The sequence below is a fragment of the Lissotriton helveticus genome, chromosome 3_1, assembly GCF_964261635.1.
Source record: "Lissotriton helveticus chromosome 3_1, aLisHel1.1, whole genome shotgun sequence".
Classification (NCBI taxonomy): Eukaryota; Metazoa; Chordata; class Amphibia; order Caudata; family Salamandridae; genus Lissotriton; species Lissotriton helveticus.
This window is the reverse complement of record NC_136061.1, coordinates 289,416,963-289,438,663: the sequence shown is the minus strand read 5'-3', so window position 1 is coordinate 289,438,663 and position 21,701 is coordinate 289,416,963. Positions and strand designations below refer to the sequence as shown.

General features: G+C 48.0%; 1 protein-coding gene across 1 annotated transcript in view; it reads left to right on the top strand.

The window, feature by feature from the left end:
- MED13 (mediator complex subunit 13) overlaps window positions 1-21,701 on the top strand; it is a 1,439,203-nt gene that overhangs the window by 890,004 nt on the left and 527,498 nt on the right. The window contains exon 21 of the mRNA XM_078679821.1: window positions 20,280-20,496. Within this exon, the coding sequence (XP_078535947.1) occupies window positions 20,280-20,496 (217 nt within the window). The remainder of the gene's footprint in view (window positions 1-20,279; window positions 20,497-21,701) is intronic.

The following is a 21,701-nucleotide window of genomic DNA, read 5'->3' as shown; positions in this document are numbered from 1 at the left end:
CACTGTGTTGTTTGAAATATAGCTATGCGTTTATCTGTTCGCCCGCTTCTAGTGGGTATGAGCTTGCTACTCTATTCAGTGCTTATGACTATTAATGAGTATCCCCTGGAAGAGAAGGATTAGTTACTTACCTGTAATCCTAGTTCTCTTCCAGGGGTATACTCATTAAAGTCATAAGCACCCTCCCGCCTCCCCGGGCGAGCAGTGGCATTGAAGTTTTCAATATATAATGTAAAGTTTTAAGGGCAGTTTCCTGCTAATGTTTACTGTACCGTACAAAAGAACTGACCTAACTGTCACCTGTGGTGCATGATGGGAACAGAGTTCTCCTGGAGGCCTTAAAGGCAAAGTGTGCAGATTCTCTGGGGCCTTAAAGGCAGGGTGCCAGTCTGATTTTCTGTACACAGACAAATTTTCATATGCAGCCTTTTAGGCTAATAACTGTTTACAACAGGTTCTTTGATGAAAATAAAAGTTTTTTCATGGTTATGTAATGCATTTTAGGCTCATGCCTGTTTATTGCATTTATATTTAGCATATTTTCATGCTTCAGAACGTGTGTAAGGTTGGCTTTATTAGCCTATGTGTATATGTTAGGCTGCATATTATGGTTGTTATACATGTATATGTGTATAATTATTTTAGTACAATGTACTTTTTGATATATTTACACATATATATGTATATTGTTATGTGTTCCGGGTTCCCGCTCATGGGCGGAGATAATTCAGTGCTTATGACTTTAATGAGTATACCCCTGGAAGAGAACTAGGATTACAGGTAAGTAACTAATCCTTACTAGTAAACCCGCTAGGGATTACTTTTGCGGTTCAGTACTGGGCTACAGGGTACAGTACTGGCCCCTCTCCTGATCACAGGTGAGTATTTCGGAATTCGGATGATTTTATATGAATATTTTACGGTTTCAAAAGTAGACAGAAGATTTTTTGAGTCAAACCAGTCAATGTTATTCAATGGCAGGTAAGTGAGTTACCGGTTTCCTGGTGAGTACTCGACTTGTGAAGTTGTGGTTCTGGGCATAGACTCAGGGGTCCCCCAGGGTCAGGTAAGTACAGTTGCTACACCCTCAGCGGCACAGGGGCGGCCGGGTGCAGAGGTAGTTAGGCCCAATGTTATCCAATAAGAGGCAGGGGGCCTTCGGTTGGTGGCTGCTGGCTAGCAGACAACGTGGCTATGGGAGCTGGGCTCCCGGTCACTTGTTAAGGGCAAATGGGGAAGTAGGATAGGACAAAGGTTGCACTCCCAGGGGCGGTGGGGTGCAGAGTGCTTTTGAGCCGTCGGGCGCTCAATGTAATTCAATGAGGATCTTGAAAAGGGAACAAAGGCTGCAGGCTCGGGGACGGTGGATCTTCTGGAGCAACCAACACTTCGAGGGGTAAGTTGGGATCTTGGAGGATAGGTAGGCAACCAGGAGTTGGGCACAGGGGGGCTGTGGGGCGCCGGGTGCAGGGGTGTCTTTTGAGGTCTGGAAATCTTACCCCCTGCTGGTTACGGTTGGAGGGGTCATTTGTCCTGAGGCTGTAGGCGTCTTCTGGGTCTTCGAGGAGGGTCCTTGGGCACTGGATTCCAGGTCAGAATTGCCGGGGGACGTCCTCTGGGTCTTGATTCACTCCGGCACAGGCCAGGCTTGGCGGGTGCAGGGTTCGTGGTCCTGGGCTGATGCCAGGGCTTGTTACTTGCTTTGAGCAGTACCACTGCTCGTGGGAGACCCAGGTAGTCAGTCACAAGGCAGTCCGGTTCTCCGGGGTTTTTGAGGTTGCTGACCACTGGAGATGCCGGGGTTCAACAGGGGCTGGTTCAAAGGTCGCCAGGCCGGTAGGGCTGGGGCCAAATCAGTTGGTGTCTTCCTCTTTTTAGCAGCTGCACGGCCGGTCTTCGTGTTCCTTGATCATCTTTCTTGTTTCGTAATCTGGATCTGAGTAAGGAAGGTTCAGGGAGCCCCTAAATACCGTATTTAGGGGCGTTACAGGTAGGGCAGGGACCAATAGGTCCCTGTCCTGGGGTGGGTACACCACCTAGCCTGCTCCTCTCCTGTTGGAGGGGGGCAGGAGCCTAGCTGTGATTGGGCAAGGCTCCCCATCTTCAAGATGGCCGGAGCCCGGGGTCGTGCTTCACCTAGTCTCCCCCACCTGAGGGGTGGGGTTGGCATAGGCTGGCACACCCACCTTCCTGACGTAGTTTTTCCCGCCAGTCTTCCCGCAAGAGTGGGGGTCAGAACTGGTGGGGGCCAGTTGCTGGGTACAGCAAATGGTCTGGAGAAACTCAGAGGTGGCATGCCTTTGAAGCTTCCCCCTGCCCATCCTGGGGAGGAGACCTAGCACCTGGCCCAGGATGTGCATTGTTGCAGGCCCAGGAGAGCGGGCGGGGCTCTCCACCCAGGGGTCCAGCAACATGTCTGCTGTGTGGCAGCCTCTCAGCCCAGACGTGGATTGTAGGTTAGGTTTTCAGAGGGCATATCTAAGATACCCTCTGGTGCATTTTACATTAAATCCCACACTGGCACCAAACTTTTCAGTCTTCAGTGTAGCCATTATGGTGCTGTGGAGTTCGTGATGACAACCTCCCAGCACCATAAACTCTCAATGGCATCACTGCACTTACAGTGCCCAGGAATGGCCCTGGGTACTATAGGGGCACAGGGCTCGTGCACCTGTGCCCACACCTCTGGCATAGGGCACCCAGCTAGACTGGTGACTGAAGTATGCCAGAGCAGTGGGTTCTGTGGGCATGGAACACAGGGATGTGTGCCATGTCGCCTCTGTTTAGTTCTTTACTTCGACACTCAGCCTGCAAAGGCAGTGTGTGGGTGTGAGAAGTTGGCCTGGTAGGGGATGTTTCCAATTCTGGAACCACCTACTACCTGACCAAACAATCCCCTTATGGTGTCTGGTTGTAAGTCAACCTTATTAGACAAGCTATCCTAGTGGTAGCATGGACTAAGCAGCCTAAAGGCTTAACTTAAGAGGTCGTGTTAAGCGAGCTGTTTTACCACATACAATCCTGTAATACCAAATGAAAGGACACCACACAAGTATATATTATAAAAATATATGTGTTTATTACTAAAAACAATCCCCAGTATTCTTTATGAATAAAGGGGCACAAGCGTTAAATCAAAAGCACTGTTTAAACATACAAAGTTGCACAATTATGGATGAGGGCAGGGGGCCACTCGAACCATATACTAAACAAGTGGTATAAGAGAGGCCACTCGAACAGTGGTTAGGCCTAGGGCCTAGGGAATCGCTGGGAGCAGTCAGGACAAGCAATGCTGAAGTCGGGAATGGCCCTCGGGATTCGGGAGATGTGCGGAAAGCGCACGCATGCACCAATGTTAACCAATGGTGCGTAAAAGTCAAATAGTTAAAGTTTAAGGACACTTCCGCTGAACCTAGAGGAACAAAACTTAACACACAGACCCTAGAGGTGTGCACCAGTGTGGGAACACCGGCGGAGCAAAGTTACCTCACCCACAGGAAGTGGGTGCACAGGGTCGAAGTGGCGTCGGGTTTTGACACGCAGGCTCTTGGTGCTTGAAGCTGAAAGGGCTGCAGGCAGGGTGAAGACGAAGTGTCCGGTGGAGTCCAAGGGTGGACCCAAGTTGTAGAGTACCTGAAAGCAGAGGGGACAGAGTCTGGGTCACTCAGCAGTGACCAGGGTGGAACCAGGACGGAACCAGGCAATGTCGGGCGCAATCAGGTGGTCGTCGAGGCGCTTCTCTTCGCTGTCACGTGGGCTCTGGGGCATCTGCGACGTCCAGGAGCAGGTCACGATCTGTCCCACGCAGGCTCTCACCGTCGGTGCAGTCGGCTTCCGGTTTGGAGCAAACAAGCCTTGGTAAGAGCAATCCACGCGGGATTGGAAGATGGCGTCTTACTCGGACCAGGAAGGTCAGAGTCGGGGCTCCCTTTCAGGGGAGCTGGTGTGGATCTGGAGCAACCAGAATCACGAGTCTTCTTTTGTAGTTCGTCGGCACAGGGACCACAAGCCAGCTGGCAAGTGACCGGGCCAACGCGTTGAGCCAAATCGTGCCAAAGGGCCCCACGCAGCACTCGTCGAGTGTGGAGGGCTGAACTTCGGCTCAGGAGTAGCTCAGGGTGGGGGCTTCTCAAACCCCGGTGTACAGCTTCGAGGGTCACTCGTGGGCTGCACGGTCAGCGTCTCGTGGTCACTTCAAGATGGCGTGCCCCACGCTTCCGGTCGCCTCCACGGGTCTCAGCTTTGCAGGGACTGTGGATCGGGCTGTTAGAAGCTGGGCAGGCTTGATCTCGTCGATCTCAGTCGCTCGAGTTCCGGCGGGAACTGCAACCAAGTAGACGTCGAGGGCTGGATGGTGCCTGCTGCTGCAGGGTGGTCACTCCTTGACCACAAGGGAGATTCTTCGGGCTTCCACGTTGAGATGGAGGGCGAAGGGTCCAGAATATCGTTTCAAATGTTTCTTCCAGGAAATCTGATGTGCATTGGCACTGCTCCCACTCTTATTCGAATCTGGTGGGCGTGATTACCTGCTAGGTCCCCTCCTATGGGTGGGACCCAGGAAGTGGGTGGATACACCCCCTTCCTTTGATCCAGGCCGCCCTGGCACGAGGGCTGGAGTGCCCCAGAACCGGTTTGGCCGGATTATGCAAGGGGCAGCCTTGTGCGCCCCAGGCAGTGTCTGGTTTCTTTCAAACCTCCCTGCTACAATACACTATCTCCTGTCTGGAGGGCGGTGACACCCTCCTGTGACAGGAAACCCTTTGTCCAGGACCCCCTTGACTGGGTTTCGGTCAGCTCCAGGGGTCCAGACATTTGTCTGTGGCAGAGGCATCCATTTTGTGGATCTTAAGGCCTTTGGAGAAATCAACCGCATTAAAGTGAAGTAACATGTCTTACCCCTCTAGAGGGGTGGAATGCCATCCCCGTCGCCAGAACTGGCGAGGGGATGGTATTCCAAAGCGTATGACACCTTACACGACATGTTTTGATAAAGCCAAACCAAAGTTGCTAAATAACCGCGAGGATTATAAGGCACTTAATAGTATATGGTATGGCATTATCCTGAAACAGCTTAGGGATTTGTTCCCGACGGCTGCAGACAGGCTCAGCTCATGCTAGAGCTCCATCTCACATAAAAACCATGCACCCAGCCTCCAGGATTGGTGAGGCCTGTCTATAGGAGTGGCTCACAGGTTTACATGTGTCCAGATATAGGTTTAGACATAGGTATACTATATCTAAGCAAGGGGTGTGTACACCACCTTACCCCAGCTGAGTGATCAGCCAGTTGTGTCAATTTAAGAACCAGCCAGGGGTGGCAAAAGATATGCTGCAGCCCCTGGTAGGCCTTAGTGGCTCCTGTGCCCTGTGCACCTATAGTGCATTCTACAGGGGCTGACAAGGAGTCCATTTCCAATTGGTATGTACCTAGGGTACATGGAATCCATTTTACAGAGAGAGCAGATGGCCTGGGGCCCTGATTAGCAGGGAACCAGGTCAACTAAGTCAAAAAACCAGCTAAACACAGGCAAAAAATCTGGGGTAACCATAGTCAGGTAGCCACCTTCCTACATAACCCCCCCCCCAAACGAAAGGAGATAAGGCTATCCTTGGCCAGGTAAGCCTATATTGCCTGAGTGGCCATATAAGGAAGTACCTGCACTAGCATGGGTACCCCCTGTCTCATGGTCCACTAAGCAGTCCCTCACCCTTTGGGTATTAGAGGGTCTCCACCATAGGGAATCACTACCTTGGGTGTGTTTATGCAAAGTTAAAGGCTGGTTTGGATATGGAGTATTGAAGCGAGGCTCTACTAATTTAGGGCTTAGCTTCCTCCAATCATCTTCCACCATGTGTGCCTTTCTCTCTTTAACTGAGTTGCACTGTGCTCTCAGGGTCAACCTCTGGCTACCTAAAGCTGGAGGCTGGGTCCCTCTGTTTGGCTTGCTGGAGGGACAGTTCAGGTTTGGGCCCTTTGGGTCCCAGGTTTGGCTGTGCCCAACAGAATCCATCTGTGGGAGGTCCCTAACTGTTTTTAAGGGGGCTCCCTCAGGAGTTTTTAAAGTTTTCACCTTACTAGGGCTACTAGTTTTGGTGCACCTAATCTTTTGATGGGGGTGCTTTATTTGACAGGGGGCCCTCTGGGTCTCACTGTCCTTCTTGTCCTCTGCAGCCCTGGGCTGGCTAAGGCAAGGGAGAGAGGGGCAGGTTACCTGCTCCAGACTGGGTTCCACCTGAGAAGGGTCCCCCGCCATCAGAGGCTCTGTCAGGCCAGGCCTAACAACCTCTGGGGCAGTTCCTTCATCAGGGGTAAGATCAGTTCCCTGAGGAGGCTGATCCTGTCCTAAAGTCTGGTGAGGGGGAGATTTCTCTTCCTCCTCCATGCTCTCAGTTTGTGTGGAGTTATCCATCATTTCAGGTTTCACAACACACATATCAGTTTGAGTTTGGGCTGTGGCCATCACAGCCCCACCAACCTTTTCAGGAGGAGACTCAGTTTGGGTTTCTGCTGTTATCATAACAGCTTTGCTATTCTGTTCAGGAAGAGCTTTTGCTAAAGATGGGGCAGGGAGTTTCTCAGCCCTACCAACCTTTTCAGGAAGGACATCTTGCATTGGGGCTGTAGCCATTACAGCCCCACTAACCTTTCCATTGGAATTTACCATTCTAGAATGGGTTTCCTGCTCAACCTCAGCCCAGGCTGAGATTTCTAAATCATTACCCAGTAGACAGTCTACAGGCAAGTTTGGGGACACTGCCACTCTCTTTGGGCCAGTGACACCTCCCCAGCTGAGACTTACTACTGCCATGGGATGATTTGTTTGGATGCCATCAATGTTTATTACCTGGTATGTGGCACCAGGTAAAAGTTGCTTAGAGGGGACTATGCCATCAGCCACCATGGTGATGCTAGCCCCTGTGTCTCTAAAAGCTTCAACTCTTAAACCATTGATGATGGGTTCTTGTCTATACTTGCTCAAAGTATTTGGGCAAGCAGAGAAGTTGGCAAACCCCATGCCAGCCTCATAAACAAGATCATTGGGTGATGGGGACCTGGATAGGCCAGGGTCCACCTGATTTCCAAAAGTAAACCCACCCAGATTCCTGGGTGTGCTTCCACTTCCTGGGGGATTACTGCTGACAGTAACAGGAGGTGTTGAAGCTGGCTTTGGAGGTATATTTTCTTTATTGTTATTCTTGGGACAACAGCTGTCTGTTTTGTAATGCCCCACCTGTTTACAGGGATAACAATAGGGTTTTTTCTCAGTTGAAGAAGTGTCTTGGGACCCACCCCCATCCTTGGAGTTTTGGGGCCCTGGGGAAGTCTTTTCTTTACTTTTATCCCCACCCTTATCTTGAGGCTTGGTAGACTCCTTCTTCTGGTTACTGTCCTGATTCTTAGGCCTAATCCTGGTTCTGACCCATTTGTCTGCCTTCTTTCCCAATTCTTGGGGAGAGGTCAGATCAGAGTCTACCAGGTGCTGGTGTAAGAGCTGGTTCTGACAATTACTTAGGATCTGCTCCCTCATAATCAAATTATACAATCCTGTAAAGTCATGTACTTTGCTGCCATGTAGCCAACCCTCCAGAGCCTTAGTAGCACAATCTACAAAATCAGTCCAGTCCTGAGTCTGTGTCTTCTGGGTGTCTCTGAACTTGAACCTGTACTGTTCAGTGGTTAAGCCAAACCCATCTATCAGAACACTCTTCAGGACTTTGTAATTGTTTGCATCCTCATGTCTAACAGTGAGGAGCTTATCTCTCCCTTTCTCTGAAAAGGAGTACCATAAGATTGCTGCCCACTGTTCCTCAGGAACCTGCTGTACCATGCAGGCTCTCTCAAGAGCAGTTATCCACTTGTGGATGTCATCCCCTTCCTTGTAGGGGGGCACAATCTTTGTCAGGTTTCTACTATCATAGGACCTGGGTTTCTCTTTAGGAATATTGCTGCCACCAGTGGCATCTAAGCCACACAATTTCTGCTCTCTTGCCAAGGCAAGTTTAGCTTGAGCTAAGGTAAGCTTAGCTTGACTCAGGGCTACCTCCTCTCTCTCTATCTGGAGTCTGACAGCCCTCATTCTAGCCCTATGCTCAGCTTTCTGAGAAGCACTCATGCCTCTCTCTGATTCTCTGGAGGCACTAGAAAGATGAGAGTCCCCTGAGGGAGATCTCACTCTTCTGTTGCCTGGGAGAATCACATTTTGGGTTCTGGGGAGGTGCTGGCCCTCTCCATTCCCCAGTAGGTCCAAGTTGGCCTGGCTAAGCCTACCAACTGGAACCTGGCTACCCTGATCCTGTACTTCTAAGTCCTCAACCTCTGAGTCCTCATCCAAGTCATCATCATCCTCCTCTTCAGGGGGATCAACTGCAGGGGGGTTCCCTTCAGTTCCTGTATCTAGGGAAGCTGCTTTTGCCTTCTCTAAGTCATCCTGTTCTAGGAGTTCTACCAGGATTAGGCAGGTGGGGCTTCTGCCCCTTTTTAACCCTCTTGCTTTGCACAAGACAATCAAGTCTCTGCGGGTTAGTTTGTCATATCCAGAAGTTGCCTGGGTAGGGTCAACTGTCACAGGACTAGACCCTGAGGCCTTTCCTGTGTCGGACATGGTTACTAGTGAGGTGTAAGTGGTGCACTTACCTACACTAAGTGTTTTCCTACTGGACCTTGCTAGTGAGCTGTAGTCAGGGGTGTGCTACTCCCTTCAACCTACAACTACTAAGTTCAGTAGAACTTAATATGCTAAGCTTTTGATTTTATATGTACCTAGAGGTACTTGATGTGATCTTTCAATTTGATATAAAGATTGCAATGGCAAAACAACAGCAAGCTCAAATCCGCACCGCTGCTCACCAATGTGAGAAGTTGGCCTGGTAGGGGATGTTTCCAATTCTGGAACCACCTACTACCTGACCAAACAATCCCCTTATGGTGTCTGGTTGTAAGTCAACCTTATTAGACAAGCTATCCTAGTGGTAGCATGGACTAAGCAGCCTAAAGGCTTAACTTAAGAGGTCGTGTTAAGCGAGCTGTTTTACCACATACAATCCTGTAATACCAAATGAAAGGACACCACACAAGTATATATTATAAAAATATATGTGTTTATTACTAAAAACAATCCCCAGTATTCTTTATGAATAAAGGGGCACAAGCGTTAAATCAAAAGCACTGTTTAAACATACAAAGTTGCACAATTATGGATGAGGGCAGGGGGCCACTCGAACCATATACTAAACAAGTGGTATAAGAGAGGCCACTCGAACAGTGGTTAGGCCTAGGGCCTAGGGAATCGCTGGGAGCAGTCAGGACAAGCAATGCTGAAGTCGGGAATGGCCCTCGGGATTCGGGAGATGTGCGGAAAGCGCACGCATGCACCAATGTTAACCAATGGTGCGTAAAAGTCAAATAGTTAAAGTTTAAGGACACTTCCGCTGAACCTAGAGGAACAAAACTTAACACACAGACCCTAGAGGTGTGCACCAGTGTGGGAACACCGGCGGAGCAAAGTTACCTCACCCACAGGAAGTGGGTGCACAGGGTCGAAGTGGCGTCGGGTTTTGACACGCAGGCTCTTGGTGCTTGAAGCTGAAAGGGCTGCAGGCAGGGTGAAGACGAAGTGTCCGGTGGAGTCCAAGGGTGGACCCAAGTTGTAGAGTACCTGAAAGCAGAGGGGACAGAGTCTGGGTCACTCAGCAGTGACCAGGGTGGAACCAGGACGGAACCAGGCAATGTCGGGCGCAATCAGGTGGTCGTCGAGGCGCTTCTCTTCGCTGTCACGTGGGCTCTGGGGCATCTGCGACGTCCAGGAGCAGGTCACGATCTGTCCCACGCAGGCTCTCACCGTCGGTGCAGTCGGCTTCCGGTTTGGAGCAAACAAGCCTTGGTAAGAGCAATCCACGCGGGATTGGAAGATGGCGTCTTACTCGGACCAGGAAGGTCAGAGTCGGGGCTCCCTTTCAGGGGAGCTGGTGTGGATCTGGAGCAACCAGAATCACGAGTCTTCTTTTGTAGTTCGTCGGCACAGGGACCACAAGCCAGCTGGCAAGTGACCGGGCCAACGCGTTGAGCCAAATCGTGCCAAAGGGCCCCACGCAGCACTCGTCGAGTGTGGAGGGCTGAACTTCGGCTCAGGAGTAGCTCAGGGTGGGGGCTTCTCAAACCCCGGTGTACAGCTTCGAGGGTCACTCGTGGGCTGCACGGTCAGCGTCTCGTGGTCACTTCAAGATGGCGTGCCCCACGCTTCCGGTCGCCTCCACGGGTCTCAGCTTTGCAGGGACTGTGGATCGGGCTGTTAGAAGCTGGGCAGGCTTGATCTCGTCGATCTCAGTCGCTCGAGTTCCGGCGGGAACTGCAACCAAGTAGACGTCGAGGGCTGGATGGTGCCTGCTGCTGCAGGGTGGTCACTCCTTGACCACAAGGGAGATTCTTCGGGCTTCCACGTTGAGATGGAGGGCGAAGGGTCCAGAATATCGTTTCAAATGTTTCTTCCAGGAAATCTGATGTGCATTGGCACTGCTCCCACTCTTATTCGAATCTGGTGGGCGTGATTACCTGCTAGGTCCCCTCCTATGGGTGGGACCCAGGAAGTGGGTGGATACACCCCCTTCCTTTGATCCAGGCCGCCCTGGCACGAGGGCTGGAGTGCCCCAGAACCGGTTTGGCCGGATTATGCAAGGGGCAGCCTTGTGCGCCCCAGGCAGTGTCTGGTTTCTTTCAAACCTCCCTGCTACAATACACTATCTCCTGTCTGGAGGGCGGTGACACCCTCCTGTGACAGGAAACCCTTTGTCCAGGACCCCCTTGACTGGGTTTCGGTCAGCTCCAGGGGTCCAGACATTTGTCTGTGGCAGAGGCATCCATTTTGTGGATCTTAAGGCCTTTGGAGAAATCAACCGCATTAAAGTGAAGTAACATGTCTTACCCCTCTAGAGGGGTGGAATGCCATCCCCGTCGCCAGAACTGGCGAGGGGATGGTATTCCAAAGCGTATGACACCTTACACGACATGTTTTGATAAAGCCAAACCAAAGTTGCTAAATAACCGCGAGGATTATAAGGCACTTAATAGTATATGGTATGGCATTATCCTGAAACAGCTTAGGGATTTGTTCCCGACGGCTGCAGACAGGCTCAGCTCATGCTAGAGCTCCATCTCACATAAAAACCATGCACCCAGCCTCCAGGATTGGTGAGGCCTGTCTATAGGAGTGGCTCACAGGTTTACATGTGTCCAGATATAGGTTTAGACATAGGTATACTATATCTAAGCAAGGGGTGTGTACACCACCTTACCCCAGCTGAGTGATCAGCCAGTTGTGTCAATTTAAGAACCAGCCAGGGGTGGCAAAAGATATGCTGCAGCCCCTGGTAGGCCTTAGTGGCTCCTGTGCCCTGTGCACCTATAGTGCATTCTACAGGGGCTGACAAGGAGTCCATTTCCAATTGGTATGTACCTAGGGTACATGGAATCCATTTTACAGAGAGAGCAGATGGCCTGGGGCCCTGATTAGCAGGGAACCAGGTCAACTAAGTCAAAAAAACCAGCTAAACACAGGCAAAAAATCTGGGGTAACCATAGTCAGGTAGCCACCTTCCTACAGTGGGTGTCAGGGTACAGGGCCCCTGAGGGTGGCACAATAAGTGCTGCAGTCCGCAGGGGTCTTCTCTGGTCAACATGCCCTGGGTACCTAGGGTACCATTTACATGGGGCTGATAGGTGGCCAGAGATGCCATTTGGGTTTTAGTTTCAACACAGTTTTAGAGAAGGAACACAGGCCCTGGGTACCTGGTTGGCAGGAACCCAGGGCACACTCATTCAAAGCGCATCAGAAGTTCAGAAAAAAGTGGGGGCATACCAAGGCAAGAAAGATGGCACTTTCTCACATCCCCTACCCTCCATTGGATTGCATTGGGCCTACTCTTTCTGCACCCGGCTGCCCCCGTGCCTCTGAGGGTGTAACTACTGTACCTTTCCGACCCTAGGAGACCCCCGAGTCTATGCCCAGAACCTTAACTCCACCAGTCGAGTACTTACCTAAAAGCCGATAACTCACTTAACTTCCATAGGTTAACATTTACTGGTTTTCACTTGAAATTTCTTCTAAGTGTGGAGTTATGAAACTTTAAAATATTCATCTAAAATCAGCCGAATACCAAATTCAGTCTGAATTACTCCCCTGGGATCAGGAGAGAAGCCAGTACTGTACCTTTTAGCCCACTACTGAACAGAGAAAGTAATCCTCCCCATACTTACCCGTAACCTGAATTTTCTTCCATAGGAAACCATTGACTGTTTTTCTGTGAAATTTCTTCTAAGTGACGATTTTTGCAAACTAGAAATATTCTTTAAAAATCATACCAACTATCAAACCATAATTACTTACCTGTCTTAGGTAGATGTCCCAGTGCTGTACCTAGTAGTCCAGTACTGGATTACAAAAGTAACGATAACCTACTGTAGCTGTGACTTGAATTTCCTTCCATAGGATAACATTGCTAGTTTTTCACTGAAAAGCTTCTAAATGTCAACTTTGAAAATAAGTTTATATTCTTTAAAAATCACAACTGTAACCAAATCTCTTTTACTGAACTGTTTACAGCTTATGTCCTGGGACTGAATCCAGGTTCCAGTCCTGTTAGAAAAGTAATCCTTAATGTAATTACTGCATTTATGTAGAAAAAACCCATTGAGCTCAATGTTAAATTGTTTTTAGAAATTGTGTTGCCTATTGCAACCACTGTAGCTATTGTACTTACAAAGTCTATTCTATTGCCTTTCTGCAAAGTAATTACCTAAAGATACTCATATTGAAAAAGGTATATTTTGATACATGTTGGTTCTAAAATAAAACAACTATATTTAGATATAAAAACAATTGGCCTAGAGTTCAGTTCTTGTGTGTGAAACCTTTTGCTGACTGAGTGTGTACAACAAATGCTTTACACTGTCCTCTGGTACTGCATTACTGCTCGACCAAGCTACCACTTTAGAGAGTAAGGTTATATCTAACTTTAACCTCGGTCATACCTCGGGGGACTGGGGAATCTATACACGCTGTACCTTACTTTGGTCCAGTATAGATAGAGCCACTTTCTTACAACCCTCACCACTGGTATAGGGCACACCGCTAGAGGGTTGGCTGATCTATGCCAGGGCAGTGGGTTGTAGGCATGGCGCACAGGGATGTGTGCCATGTCGAGTCTTCACTTTGTTCTGCACCAAGACATTCAGCCTACAAAGGCAGCGTATGTGTAAAGGTAGAGAACCTCCAAGGGTGGCAGATTACGTGCTGCGGCCCTCAGAGGCCTTCCTTGGTCACAGTACCCTGGGTAATTGTGGTACCATTTACCAGGGGCTGACCTGTGGCCAGAGAAGCCAAGTGGGTTTTGTTTTCAATGCAGTTTTAGGGAAAGAACATAGGCCCTGGGTACCTGATTGGCAGGAACCCAGGGCACACCAAGTCAAATCACCTCAGCAGTTCAATAATAAGTGGGGGCTACCATACAGAAAGAGGGCACTTTCTCACACTCTCACAGTTGCTGAGGGTTGAGACTCATCAACGTTCACCTTCCGGTGTGGACTGGATACTGCGACTCGCTGGGTCGGACGATTTCCACATCTAAGCCCTGAGACTCTGCGCCTGGCTGAGAACCTCTGGCTTCTCTGGGAATGTCCAATCTATCGTTTTGGACATGACCTTTGATGGCTGTTGCCTGTTTGCCGACAAGGCAGACAACTCGCTCGAGCGCTTCAAGGACTCTAGAACTACATCCATGGGCCTTGCAGCGACTTCTCGCCCCATGCAGTCTGCCTTTCACCCCTTTCGTGGCCATGGAAGGGGTACCCCAATGCATTCAACACAGGGCTGCACAAACCACTCAGCTTCTTCGCGGCCGTGGATGTGGGACCCAGCGTTGTGGGTCTGAGGGCCAGAGGATGGGCAAGTCCACCAATGCCTCCCCCTGCAGCTGCCTCCAAACCTTCTTAGCCCGACCTTTCAGGGCCACCAGTTGCCAGTGGGCGGCAGGTTCCATCACCTCCCCTACTGGCACAACATCACGTCAGGCAGGTGTGTTTTGCTACTCCCTCCCCTTTGAGACTACCCCTCCCTCCATGCCACCAACAACTCCTCCCCTTGATGGAGGATCACTTGGCCCTTCTCCGTCAAGACGTTACAGCTCTCTTGGTCAAGGGAGGTATTGAGCAAGTCCCTGTGCCAGAAGTAGGTCGTGGTTGTTATTCCCACTACTTCCTGGTACCCAAGAAGGACAAAGGCTTGTGTCCTATCTTGGATCTCAGGAATATCAACCGCTTTCTCCGGAAGGAGAAATTTAAAATGTTGACATTAGCTCAGGTCCTGTCTGCCCTCGACCCTTGAGACTAGATGGTAGCGTTGGACTTGCAGGATGCTTATTTACACATCCCCATCCTGCCAGCCAGCAGGCGTTGCCTACGGTTCACTGTAGGACACTAGCATTTTCAGTTTACCTCCCCTTTGGCCTTACCCAGTGCCCCTCGGGTGTTCACGAATGTGATGGCGGTGGTTGCAGCTTATCTGCACAGATCAGCAGCCCCAGTCTTCCCCTATCTCTATTGCTTCTCCTGAGGCGGAAAGCCGGGAGACCGTGTGTAATCCTGACAGTGTTTTAACTTTTGTTTATTCTTTGCTCGAATTTCATTTGCGCCGCAAAGCTTTTCTTTTTTTAAATAAATACACTTGCCTGCAGCTACCTGCATGAATTTCGTTAGTCTGAGGCCCTGCATAAAGCCGAACTAGCTGCTGAATGGGAGGTGGTTTTTAGCGGCCATATTAGGCGTAGACCCAGCCCCAGCGCTCTAGCGCTCGAAGCTACAGTATAAAACCATACGGCGATGCCTCCGTGCAGCGGACGCTGTCAGCGGGCGCGCCGGAGTCGAAGATGGGTTTTATAAATTATCCATTATGGTTCTTGCCTGGCCCCCAAACATTGCTCCAAGGTCACACGCAATGTCACAAGAACTTCTCAACCTTCACAAACAAGAAATTCTCTTTCTGTTACAAAAGGGAGCAATAGAACCAGTCCCATTACAAAATCAAAGGACAGGTGTATACTCACTAAACTTCTTAATTCCCCAAAACGACGGCTCTCAGACCTATGCTGGACCTTCGAGACCTGAATCTGTACATCCAATCGGATCACTTTCATATGGATATACTCCAACAAGTACTCCCGCTCATTCAGCAAGGCGGCTTTCTGTCAACTTTAGATTTAAAGGACGCCTACTTACACATTCCAATACACCCCTCACCGCAAATACCTCAGGTTTGTGGTAGGGGGGGCAACATTACCAATTCAAAGTACTCCCATTCAGGGTCACTACTGCTCCAAGGGTTTTCACCAATTGCCTGGCAGTAGTCGCGGCTCATCTACGAAGACCACACATTCATGTCTTCCCATTCTTGGATGACTGCCTCATAAAAGCAAGATCCTAAGAAAACGGTCTACGACATACACACAAAACAGTGTAGCTGCCCCACGATCTTGGATTCTCAGTGAATCAATCTAAGTCCCATCTCCAACCCTCCAACACGCAAGTGTACTTGGGAGCCACTATAGATGCACACAAAGCTCTGGCCTAAAGCAATTGGGCCAGAATTTGCAACATTCAAACTCTACTATCCCAGTTTCAGCCTCAACACTCATTACCAGCTCAAGTATTCATGCAGTTACTATACATGATGGCGTCTTGCATCCTAATAGTCCCTTTTACAAGACTTTAAATGTGTCCCCTCCAGGAATGCTTAGCACGTCAGTGGAATCAATCTCAGCGTCAATTATCAGATCTAATGTTGGTGGATGGCCACACTCATCGTTCTGTGCAGTGGTAGAATCCACAAAAGCTTTCCAAAGGGCGTCTGTTTATCGACCCGGTTCCACAGACCATGCTAACAGCAGACTCATCGCTCACTGGTTGGGGAGCTTATCTCCAAACTCACACAATTTAGGTCATGTGGATCCCGCATCAAAAGCAGCTTCACATAAATCATCTAGATCTTCTAGTGATAATTCTAGCCCTCAAAGCCTTTCAAATTCACCTGGATCGGAAAGCTGTCTTGATAAGCACAGACAACATGACAGTAATGTATTACATACAGAAACAGGGGGGGGACATAGTCTCTCCAGCTGTCAAAATTAGCACAGACCATCTGGAGGTGGGCCAAACGTCACAAAATGTATCCCGTCGCAGAACACCCTCCAGGAGTAGACAATCAAATTGTGGATCTGCTCAACAGACATAGATCTGTTCGCCACACACCAAAACACAAAATGCCCAAGCTTCGCATCCAGGTATCCACACCCATTGTCCAGAGGTAATGCACTATGGATGAATTGGTCAAGGTTATTTGCCCACGCTTTCCCGCCTCTCCCACTCTTTCCACTAGTGGTTCGGAAGCTCAGGCAGGCAATCCCCTAACACTAATCCTAGTTGCTCCCACATTGTCCTGTCAACCGTGGTCACCACCCTGTTGGAGCTCGCAGTAGTCCATCACCAAAAACTACATCTTACACCCAATCTCCTCACGCAGAGCCGAGGAGAGATGATATCCACATCCCGGTCTTCTCAACCTTGCGATCTGGCACCTAAAGTCATGGAGTATGGCTACCTCAATCTTCCACCAAACTGCATGAACTTTATCAAAGAGGGTAGACGTCCTACTACAAGGGCTTGCTATGCAGCAAAGTGGAAGCGGTTTGTGATTTATTGTAATAACAATCAAATCAACCCGCTTTATGCTTCCGTTCAAAACATCATCTATTTACTGCATCTACGGCATTCAAATTTAGCGTACACATCCATACGCTTACATCTTGCTCCAATAGCCACAAAGCTTCAAAATAGACATCTGTCTCTCTTCAAAGTGCCTGTTAATAAGGCATTTATGGAAGGACCCCCCCCCGAAGACTTCCACCTGCCTCTCAAGATTGTCCTCACCAGACAAACGGGTTCACCCTTTGAGCCATTGCACAAATGTGAGCTGCAATTTCTCACTTGGAATGTCGCTTTCCTCATAGCTATTACATCACTGAGGAGAGTAGGTGAGCTTCAAGCACTAATCATACAGAGCCATTTTTACAAGTACACAAAAACAAAGTGGTTCTTCAGATTAATCCTAAACTTTTACCCAAGGTTGGTTCTGCCTTTCATATCAACCAATCTGTTGAGTTGCCTGTGTTCTTCCATCAACCAGATTCTGTGGTAGATTGTGCTCTACATACCTTAGACGTTAGAAGAGCATTACTCTATTACATAGAGAGGACAAAACCTTTCAGTAAAACGAGAACTCTTTGTGGTATTTGCTCCACCTTATAAAGGCAATCACATCTCAAAATCAAGTATTGTTGGGTGGATAGTCAAATGCCTTCAGACATGCTATGAAAAAGCAAAACAAACATTAACAATTCACCCTTGAGCACACTCCACTCGCAAACTAGTGGTTTCTATGGCTTTCTTAGGAAACATCCCCATAGATGACATCTGCAAAGCTGCCACATGGTCTACACCTCACACATTCACAAAACACAATTGTGTAGATGTGTTAGCAAGCTAGTGTTGGCCAGGCAGTTCTACGTATACTCTTTCAAACCACTGCAACAGCTACAGGTTAGCCACCACTTTGGAAGATTACTGCTATATAGTCTATGCAAAGCATGTGATCTTACAGCTCACATGCCTCGAACAGAAAATGCTACCTACTCAGTATGCATCTGTTCTTGGCATGTAGAGCTGTACATTCACATGTGCCCACCCGCCTCCCCAGGTACCTATACCTGCTGCACTGATATCTTACTTAGATAGATACACATGGACATCTGTATTCTTCTACTCTTACGAACTCCAGAACCACCCTCTGCGGTAAAACAATCTTAACAATGGAGTCGATGCCCATGCTCACTATCACCGAAAGGAGGAGTCACTTACTTCGTGACTGGAAAAGACTTTGGTAAAAAACAAAGTGCAAGCCTCCGGACCCAACACTAGATGGCAGGCTATGGAAAGCATGTAAATCTACAGCTCTACTTGCCAAGAACAGTTGCATACTAGGTAATTAGCATATTCCTTCCTTGCTGTCCATCCAGCCACGGTTGTCCTTCGAACTAGACATTCTTTTCTTCCCAAAGTGGTTACCTCTTTCCACATAGGACAGACCGTCACTTTGCCCACCTTCTTCCCGCCCTCGCAACCTTCCAAGGAGGAGGAGAGACTCCACCGTCTGGATCCAAACCGTGCATTGTCATTTTATTTGGATCGCACAAAACAATTCCGGGTTGACTATCAACTCTTTGTTGGCTATGTGGGTGCCAAGAAAGGTTGTGCCATGCAAAAACGGATCAACTCTCGATGGGTCTTACTTTGCATTAAGATCTGTTACTCCTTGGCGAAAAAGGAGCCGCCGGGAGGGCTTATCGCCCATTCCACTAGGGTGACGGCAGTCATTACTGCTTGGGAACTTGGAGTCCCCTTCGGTGATATGTGCCAGGCATCCACGTGGACATCCCTGCACACATTCACTAAACGTTACTGCCTGGATAGTCCAGTCCGGAGAGAATGCTGCTTTGGCCGTTCAGTTCTCCATGACTTTCTGGTGTTAACTTAGTTCGCAGACCCACCTACGGGGTTGGTATTGCTGGGGTATCTGGTCTAATGTAAGAAATCTATAACTAATAGTCTCTTTCAGATGAACAAGTTACTTACCTTTGGTAAGGATATATCTGTAAGAGACATATATTAGTTACAGATACCGTACCGCCCAATCCATCCTCCCCGTTCTGCGAACTGACTTCTAGAGTAAGGGACTTCCTTTTAGGGCCCTAGCTTTGTGCCCCAGTGTTCAATGTCTTGCATGGCTCTGCGCTTCTGTCGTTGAATGTCGAGAAAAAGAACTGACATCACCACGCAGGTGCGGCATCTAAGTAGATACTGCAACGTCACCCAGGTGATGCAAATGACGAACGTGGAGTAGACCGACGCCACCTACCGGTGCGCAGGGTAACGCTAAGTGATAACATTCTCCGGATCCAGTCTGATGCCTGGGGTAATTCTAAGGTAAGGAATCTATAACTAATATATGTCTCTTACAGATATATCATTACCGGAAGTAAGTTATCGTGTTTGGCTATACAGAGCAATGGATATGTATCATGTGTGTCACATGCTTGTGCTAATTGCACTTAAATAGAAGCTGTTTGCAATCTCACCCACTAGGCGTCAGGGGACCCAATAATTCATTGATTGGAAAGAACCTGAGGTTAAGTGAGTAACCAAAAAAGGACATTTAACCATCTGTTGCTGACTACATACCTAGTATAATTTTCAAGAAAAGCATTTGTCTATCCTTTTCTAAGGAAGCCCCAGCCAGATGCATTTGCCCTAATTGAACAGTAGTCATTTCAAACTTTCACTGTCGTGAGGGAGTGTGGGTGAAGGTCGCGAGTGCCCAGTTAAAGCCTTTTACTGAGCACAAAGATCCCCCTAAAGCAGCTCAGTTCAGGAAGCTCAGTTGAACAACCTCTTGGCACTGTTATTATAGTCCGTTATATAATCTTAGGGCAAGCCATCTACTTCATTAAGTCCCATGGACCCACCTTGCTCTTGAACTGTCTCTCCATCATTGCCATTGGTGGGGGTGTCGCTGCATTTGCTTGCATGTAATATTTGACAGGCCAGATATAGTTGATGACTCCTCACCAAAAGTAGTGCCTTTTGGGGTACGACCGTCCTATGTTCTTTCTCCCTTCTCTTCAGTTTCATCTGGTCAGCTACATCCACATTTGGCTTCATTTCCATTTTAGTTTAATGTTGAAACTTCTCTTCTACTTACGAAGAACTTTACTAATTTGTATTTTAGCTCTTGAATTGATTATCTTAAAATGAACCCTAGATAAAAAATGGTCTTGAAGGGCTCACTCCCAGCTTGAGATATCCAGCTTTCTCTAATCAACTTTCACAAAATCAGTAATAATGGTAAACATGGTTGCAGTCCTATTTGCTCAGCTCACTCTAGCACCTTAGACTAGCTGGTGTGGTGGTCTTTTTCTCTGCCACCATATATTTAGATTTTTCTTCTTCTCCCCTCATCTTCCAGCTCCAACTGAGTTTAGGCTATGATGGTGCATGATCTGTCCTGACTGGATAAGGTTATCAGTAGCCACCACAAACTGTTTTCAAAACATTACTGCATGGTATTCTTTTAATTGTGACTGTGCTATGCTACTGTAATCTGAATTTGCTTCCGTTTCAGCACTATGGATCGAGATAAAGTAGGAGTACCCACTGATGGAGATTCACATGCAGTCTCTTACGCCCCTGCAATTGTAGTATACATTATTGATCCTTTTTCATATGAAAATAAAGATGAGAACACCAGCACAAGTGTTTGGACACTAGGACTTCTCCGCTGCTTTCTAGAGATGGTGCAGATTCTTCCACCAAACATCAGGAATACAGTTTCTGTGCAGGTATGATTTTCTGAAATGTTTCCTGTTTTTTAACCTAATTTCTTATTGCATATCAGAACTACTCTGTATTTTAAGCACATGCCCACCCCTGGTATTTTACCAGGAATGGTACAGAGGGGATGCTTGAAACTTTTTATGCTCATGTTTTAATTTCTAATGTTTACCACAGTGGTTTAATCTTCCTAGTTTTCCCTACATTCTTTGTGTCCCAAAGAGTTAATGAATTCAATAATAGTTCCCTTTCCCTTGTGATCCAAAGGTTATCACTAGTTGAGGCAGTGGTCGGGATTCCCTTGTCCTCTTCAGCAGTCTATAAGCTACGGGATTCCCTTGTTCCCAGGTATGTGCCTTTAAATGCATCGCGACTTCGTCCGGCACCACGAAGATCACCAGGAATTACACTTCTCAAATCATAGGGTGTTCAGTTCTTTGAATGATGTGCTTCTTTAGGACATTTCTTTTGACAGGTGTATAGGGCTCATACCTGAAAACATTATTCAGAACATTCCTCAGAATCACCAACATCACTTCATTGTAAACCAAAATACTGTCCATTAGTTGTAGCCTTTGAAGAGACTGTGAGGTACCTCTGTGAAAACCTTTTGAGAATCTGACTTTGTTTGCCCCAAAGATTAGTGTTTGAAATGTTTTGTCATAGGATTGAATATGCCATATGACCCACCTAATGTTAAACTAGACTGTAGACTATAGAAGTTATTAATATCTTTGTTTTCCTATTTCTGATCCTGAAGACACTAGGTGGTACTTTTTTCGATAGTTGTCTGTACACTTGTGAATATTTTACTTGGCTGTAAAGTAAATCCTTTTTCTTAAAGTTGAAACTGTAATTATGAAGTGTAAACTGAATATCTAACATCTCAATATTCCCCCCAGTAAACCATGATGCTAAACATTGGAGCTTCAAGTGGAATTCATCCAGTAGAGTGCAACATTATTGTGATCCCAGGGCGCTAGTGGTAAATGTCCTTTTGCACCATTAACCTATTCTAGCTTCACATACGGTGCATTATTCTGCCATTTCTTGATTTGGTTCAGAAACCTTTTTTTAATATCACCTAAAAAATGTTGGGCGTTGACCCTAAGAGTCATTCTGATGTACTTACCTAGAATGCAAGCCCACAATTCCCAAATGCGTTGGTGTCATCTTCAGTCTCTTTTCACCGTTACGTTTGGAAGAGAAAACA